The sequence below is a fragment of the Cibotium barometz genome, chromosome 37 (assembly GCF_041138505.1).
Source record: "Cibotium barometz isolate CiBa-2024 chromosome 37, ASM4113850v1, whole genome shotgun sequence".
Lineage (NCBI taxonomy): Eukaryota > Viridiplantae > Streptophyta > Polypodiopsida > Cyatheales > Cibotiaceae > Cibotium > Cibotium barometz.
Window position 1 is genome coordinate 33,211,658 of NC_141082.1, and position 7,674 is coordinate 33,219,331.

General features: G+C 42.3%; 1 protein-coding gene across 1 annotated transcript; it reads right to left on the reverse strand.

Annotated features, from left to right (window-relative positions):
• Positions 1 to 1,149: 1,149 nt before the first annotated feature.
• On the reverse strand, positions 1,150 to 4,739 carry LOC147617197 (uncharacterized). Its single transcript, XM_086776808.1, has 2 exons — positions 1,851 to 4,739; positions 1,150 to 1,761 (listed from the first exon to the last, which is right to left on the reverse strand). The coding sequence occupies exon 1, from the start codon at positions 4,238 to 4,240 to the stop codon at positions 1,961 to 1,963; it is 2,280 nt and encodes a 759-aa protein (XP_086632934.1). The 5' UTR covers positions 4,241 to 4,739; the 3' UTR covers positions 1,150 to 1,761; positions 1,851 to 1,960.
• Positions 4,740 to 7,674: the final 2,935 nt, after the last annotated feature.

Genomic DNA, 7,674 nt, shown 5'->3' on the forward strand with positions numbered 1-7,674 from the left:
GACCAATAAAAGCAGTCCTCAGCACAAGGCATGTCTTAAAAACTTGACTTGGATCATCCACCAGAGCAATGCACCAACAAAGTACCACTTCATTACACATACACATTGGAGTAAGAATAAGAACACATGTTTCACGTCAGTGAGTTCAGTGAGTTCACGTGCATTTTACACGTCCCTCTCTCTCTCTCTCTCTCTCTCTCTCTCTCTCTCACAGACACACACACACCACACCACCCCCCCCCCATTTTCCAAGAAAAATATTTTGTAGCACAGCAGTGCTCTCCTAAGTTTTCACTGTGTACTTTTCCCACGAATACTTGCGAAGGACCTTAGGTCATACCCAGGGGGGCAAAAGGACTTGCACTTACGAAGAGAAATCTAATCATATTCCATGCTTTCAACACTTTTTACGGCTTTGAAAAAATAACCCCTACCATCATAACGAATCTCACATGAGAGATCACTCACCTAGACTTATGGAAGCACCACAAGTGCAGCCCAGAATCTCAGGCTGGCTCACAAGCAGACATAAGAGGTTTTAGCTGCTGGCTGTGACTAAAATTTATGGCGGCTCATCACACAGCCATGTTTACCGGGTGCTGCAAAGTACTTCAAAACAAAACAACAAAATGTAAACACACTGCAGTCAAAAGCCTCGTGAAACATCAAGCAAGAAACTTGACAGCAGGAGAATCATATTTTTTTTAGCCAAGCCCCATGCTTCGCATCATAACTGCCACACAAAAGATGAGCCCAAACTTGGGCCATACAATTGAGGAGGATAAGTTCTGGAAAGGACTAAAATGTACATACACAAATGACGGATTGACTTAACGCAAGGTGCAAGGTGCACTTCCTCAACACATATAATCCTGTGCTTTATAAAGCCAACGGAATGTGTACCCTTCTAATCCCCCATCCTCTTTCCCTGTCAAGCCGGCATGCATCTTCACATGGAACATGAAAGCCAAAAAACAAGCTTTCCCACTCCCTGAAAGCCATGTCATAACCCTTCAAGAAGGGTGTTAAAAGACACTGGGTACAATACGACACAACTGGCCATATATTTACATGTGAATTCTGAATTACATGAGCATACTCTGCTGCATCATGGCCAGAGGTCAAAGAAGGGATATCTCAAGCAGCAAATGGAAAAACTCTCACGTAGAGACTTTATTTGCATGGCTCTGCAAGAGGTAATGCAGAGAAAGAATGTTACAAACGAATTCGAAGCATACATATATGACATGGAGGATCATGATAATCCTTACGCTAATCTGTACAATTGTGTAGGTGGTGTATCAGGACAACTAGGAGAGGACTAATGTGAGCAAGAACACTCCCTTGGATGAGAGTAAGACAGACAATTACATGGGCTCAAAAAGGATTGCCTTTTAACATCTTTCTGGTGTATTTCCATTCAACTATCCAACCATGAAAAACATTAAAAATCTAGATACTTGAAAAGCATGTCCCAATGCACTCCATAGAGGTGTTTGAGCCTAAAGCCCTTCTCTTTCTAAAAGAGCCTACACACTATAATGTCAGAAAAGGTTTGCTTTTATGAAGTTTAAATGAGCTGCCAAAAGCTACTGTAGAAGTTGCAGCTCCAGTAATAGCTCCGTCATTGCAGTCTTGAGCTGGCAAAAAGCCTAGTGTAGAGGTTGTTGCCCTACTAACAGCTACTTGTCCCACCACGCTTGGGACTCTGAAAACCTGCACAGCTGCTCATCATATCGACCTTTACAAGAGGTTGCATTCCTACACATGAGAGCAGTCAGTAGCTGCATTTCTGACCAATAATAACACGACTTGCATAGAAAAAACTGTAGAAAATCAGATTGGCATACCTGGAGAGATGCTTACAGTGATAAAACTTGCACTTGGAAATCCACTCTTACAAACAACTCCCCATTCAAGAACCTCACTCACACTCGAAGATGGCATACTGCTATGGTTCTTACATTCTGGACAGCTCTCTCTCTGCCATACGGCGCTTTTTGCCATAGTCGTCCTCCCTTGACCTCTGCCTTGGATCATCTTCCTCCTCTTCCACCATACGACTCTTGTTTCTTGTCCTGATTGGTCTCTCTCTATCCCAATCTTCATCCTTTTCACGGTCTCTCTCTCTATCCCTCTGATCCCTATAGCTATCTCTATCCTTCTCCCTGTGATGCTCTCTCTCCCATTCCCCATCCCTATTATCTCTTCGGTGTCTCTCTGTCCAATCTCCATTCTCTTTGTCCCATCCTCCACTTGTCCTGTTCTTTTCATGGCCCATCTCATTGCTGTAGCCATAGTCCATGCCACCTCCATCCTCAGCATAGCTTCCATCTCTAGCTCTCCTATCATGCTCCTCCCCACCCCATCCACTAAAAGATGCATCTCCCCACATTCCTTGGTGAGGACCCTCCATGCCACCTCCAGGCATCAATCCCATCCCATTTGGTGCAACAGACCTCCCAAAAAATGCCGGATTGACATGAGGTGCAACTCCAGGAAGAGCTCCAGGGCCCAAGCTCGGAAATGGTGTTACCATCCCAGAAAACGGTGGTCCAGGCATTACATAGCCACCATATGCAGCCCCGCTCCTTCCCATTGGCCCATATGCTGGATCGTATCCTTGCCCCATCATCCCCTGATGCATCATCATAGCAGATTGATGGCCTCCCATAGGTCCAGAGTGACCTTGACCAAATGGCATCCCTGTTCCCGCAGTACCACCACCACTGCCCATCCCCTTACCCATGTAGTTTCCCCTGCCCCTTCCACCACCAGCCTGCCCTGCTTTGTTACCCATGCCCTGTCCATGGCCAGTCCTACCAGTTCCCATCCTCCCGCCATAACCTCGACCACTGTCCCTTTCCTGGTAAAAAGAGCCTCCCCTTGCACCACCAGTATTGTTATTATTTCTCCTTGCTGTCATCTGCTCTTGTTGTGCCTGAATTTGTGCTTGTGTTTTCTTCTCCTGTTGATAACCCATTTGTTGAATACTCTTTGTATTTCCGAGTGCAACAATGCAGGGGCGGTCATGAAACTTTCTTCCACTCATCCCTTGTTTACATGCAAGGGCAGCGGCATGATCGAAAAACTCCACTTGACAATAACCCTTAGACTTGCCGCTCACCCTTTCTTCGAAAAACTTTAGATTCTTCACGCGCCCATATTCTGATAAGGCAGCCTCTAGTTCTGCATCCGTTGTCCACCAATGTAGGTCTCCAACAAACAACATTGCACTGCCATCACCAGGGTATGACTGCTGAATCGTGTGCCTGGATGCATTTTCATTCCCCAAATGTTGTTTAAATGCATTATCTGCCACATTAGGTGATAAATCCCTTTGTGCAGGCTTCAGTGGACCTGCTGTTGTGATTCTTGTTCTATCATACAGCATGTCATCCATCCCAACTCTTTCTTTAGGGTTGACAGTTGCCTCTGCAGCTGCCCTACCTGGACCAACAGAGAAGCCACCTCCTACTGGTACACCGCTCTGTACGTTTACCCCAGTCTGCGCAAATCCTGAAGCAGGTTCACCATTACCAGATGTGGGCACAGCTCCAGCAGCCTTGTCCTTGTAAGGTGAAAATGGCTTCTCAAGATGGGGTACGGCAGTGGCACCCACTTGTCTCAGACCATTGTTGTAGCCAACACCTTGTTCTTTTATGCTGGAAGACAGAAACAACTGCATCTGCCTACCCTGGTCCATGTCCTTTCCATTCACTGGGATGACAGGTGGAGGAACAATCTCTTTTTGCTGTCCAGCGTACCTGTAGTTCATCTCTGGTCTAGACCAGGAGATGGACATGCCTTTTTCTTGTTCAACAGTTTCTTTTGGCTCCTCTTTGGGGGCCCTGAACCCCTCTGGACGGGTTTGTGAAAGATTCAAAATGGCGGCAGCAGGGGGCAGGGCTAATGCCCCATGCTCAGCTACCTTCACATTAGGATGAGCAGAGGCGACAAGAGGCTTCACCTCAGGCTTCTCGTCAAAAGCTTCATCATCATCCATCTCAAATCCATCTCCTGCAGCTGTTTGCTTGGCACGTTCAGCTGCAGCTTCGAAAAACCCTATGTTGACATCGTCGTACAGGTCATCGTACTCCTCTTCTTGGGCCATTTCTTCTTCATCTGCAAGGGCAGATAAGGACCCTCCGGGCTGAAAAGAGGTCACAGCTGCAGCGCCCTCGCCGAGCTCACCTTCCCCATAGTCAAGCTCATCATCCCCAGTGTCAACGTACGACATGCCTCCAAGTACGAGGGAGGGACCAGAAAAAGACGGTACACAAGAGAGGAAAAACTTGGCTTACCGGCCTTCTGCTACACGGCAATGCTTCGATTTTCCGATGGAGCAAAGATTCTGAGCAGACATGTCCACCGCACTTGCATTTTAACTCTGTATCCCTTAACTTCTGGGAAAACCCTAATCTCTCCAAACGGATGAAACCTTGCGAACTGCTGACTTATGTGCAGAAACCCTGATTTCTGATTTCTGTGTAGAAACCCTAATTCTTCCTATTCTCTGCAGAAACCCTAATTACTTCTTTTCTTGTTGGAAACTGGCGACTTCTGTGCAGAGACGCTAAATCCTGCTAGCAACCTGACGACAGCTTCCTGCAACTGGACAGACACCCTAATTTCTTCAGAATCTGCCATGGATCTACTACACCCGACTCGATATGTGCGCGAGTGTTTTTCTTCCATACTCCACAAAGCAACCCAAATTGGAGACAACACACGGTCCAATGTGAAACGTACCTGAGGGGGGATATGCTTTGCCTTGCCTTAATGTGAAAAGGAGTTTTGTGTGAAGGGTAGTGTGGAAATTAGGGCATTTCCACATGCAATGTGGAAGGTACATAGTATTTACATGTAGCCTAACAATGGCTCTAGCTACTTATAACGCTTGAAACTTTAGACTGGCTTCATTGTGAGTTTGCCTTCAAATCTTACCTATGTTTATTCTCTGTCACCGTTGGCACTTGTGTTCGTCCTTTTCTAAAATTCTTTGAATGTTGCCAAAGACACAACTAATCAGCAATGTCACAAAGGAAAATGAGTCCAACTCAGTATAACTCATTTGTTTGAGGTTTGGAAGGTTTAACTAACCATTGTAAGTGGAATCGCGTCCATCAACAAGGTGTTGTCATACCTATGCCAAATAGCAACCAGGGTCTTAAAATTACCCTATCCCCGCCTGGACAAACTTGACTAAATACCCTTGTCAACCAACCATACGATGATGGAAATCATAATGAAAATACAATGGACCTTTTCTAAACAAGAATAGCTGCACCTCAAACTACTTCAAACAAAACTCAAAGAAAGGTTCTACATGTGCACGGATTGCATGAATGCCTTGATTTGATTCTCAAACCAAGTATCTTCTCTGGGTAGGGCAAAAACTTTGACCCCATTTTTTTCAATGGTCTTTAAGAACAAACCATTCATGTTAATTCACGTTAAGCACAATGGATCTCCCTTGCTATTACAGTAGTAGCAGTATATATATTTTTGGTTCTTAGTGCATGGGCATTAGCAAAGGAAGTGAGAATGGTGATCCTTGTAAAATCTCTCACTGATGCACATAGTGAAGAATTTTTTCATGACGACCCACCATGCTTCTGGTGCCTCAAATTAAAACCAGTCATTATTAGATAGGATCACGTTTGAGAGACAATACGAAAAGCCCTAAATAGATGTTGAAGAAAGCCTAAATACATCCGCGTGTGAGTGGCCTCTCTTTTTTTTTAGTGTAAGAGATTAAAGAAATCCTTGTTTTGTAACCTTACAAGCTAAGGGCAGTAAGGGCACCTTTGTATGGCGAGAAGATTTTAAAAACTGGGCCCTATGTAATATATGTTATTTATGCTAATATAAATACCATAAAATGTTAAAAAAGAGAGTGCTATAGAATGTTCAATGCCAAAGAATAAGAAGTATTGACAAGCTTGGAGATAACAATAAGAAGCAAGGACTTGGATTGCATGGCAATGGTAAGCTTCTTGGAGATGAGAATAATAAGCAAGCACCTGGATTGCATGGCAATGGTGAGATCTAAAAGAAACAAAGGTTTCTTGAGAGTATATATTTAATTGTTTTCACATCTAACAAGAACTCAAGTTGCATGAAAATAGTGAGAAAGTGAACAAAGGCAACTTGTAATAAGGGCATATTTGCACCTATGTTATTAGAACTTAGAAGATGCTTGTAACAAAATCTAATGCACATTTTTGGAGAAAAGATTATTGGTGGCAATACATTGGTTAATATATGTCATAATCTTAAATATTAATGATATGATGTCACTTCAAATAGGGAACATGTGAGACCTATAAGGAGGCCTTTATCTTGAAAAATGAAGCCCAAGAATGCTCCCCCCTATTTTAAGCCAAAATGTCTCTTGATCACGTGTCCTTTTCTAATAATGCATCCACTTAGGTAGACTATAAAGCAACCCATAAATGGTGCTTGAAGAGAATAAAAGGAAGATAGAGGATTCCCACTATGGATGCTGGTTCTTGAAGAGAAGAAGATCCCCAATATGTATGGTCATGATTATGGCTATTTTATGTGCACTTAGTTATATAATATATATTTTTAAAATGATCTCAATCAAAATCTCCAAATTAAATGCATTCTCTATTGAAAATAACATGTTCTCATAAATTCATATGTTCATGAGAATTGTCTTTATTTTGATTAGCTGAGTGTTGGGCAAAGTGAGATTAGGCCTTCGAGCTATAAGCAAAACATTGGCCTTTGATCTGCAAAGCAAAACATTAGCCATGAGTTGAAATTATCATAGACATCATAAATCTTCATAGTATTTGTGAATAGCTACAACAACAGGTTGTGCCCATATCTAAGTTGTAAAAAAACAATGTTCTTGCTCTATCTTTGAATAATTATAACAGGTTGCACCCATATCTAAGTTGTAAAGAAACAATGTTCTTGTCTATTTACAAGAAGAGTTGTATTTCTAAAGGAGGCCCGATCTTAAACTATTCTTATTGTAAGGTGACAAATAAAGTGCAAGCTCGTAGCCACTATGATGCACTAGCCATAACATTCATTTTTTACTTGTATGCATTGACCTTTGTGGGTAATATATCTCGATAGCATAAAACCTTAGAGGTGTAAAAATGGTAGTTTTCTAGTGTGCATCCATACTGTGTGACTATAAATGGCATCTTCATTAATGACTTTATGGGATGCGTGTCCTGTAACTTCATATACTTGGTAGTTTCTAGATCACTCATGGAGTTCTTGGCTCTAGTAATAAGACCGTGTCAAGATAATCTCACATACATGAGATGTTGGGAAAAAGATTTTGACAAAGCATGCAAACCATATGAATGAAATAAGGTACAAGGGACAACACCATGCATGTCATGTGGAGTATTTCATCATGTGTATGGGTTGTATGCATTGCACCATGATATTTGAGCATGTATAGATCATTATCATATATGTTGCACCATGGTATTTCTAAGCATGATACATGAGAATTTATGATTCAATCCATAATGGGTTAATGATCCAATTAGGGATCATTCTAATCATATCCATAATGTTAAAGTTCATTCTTTTAAAATAAACTGAGATTTATCAGTAATAGCAGCGGAGCCATGGCAAAATTTCTGTAAAATTTACACAACATTTTCATTCAAAGTATGA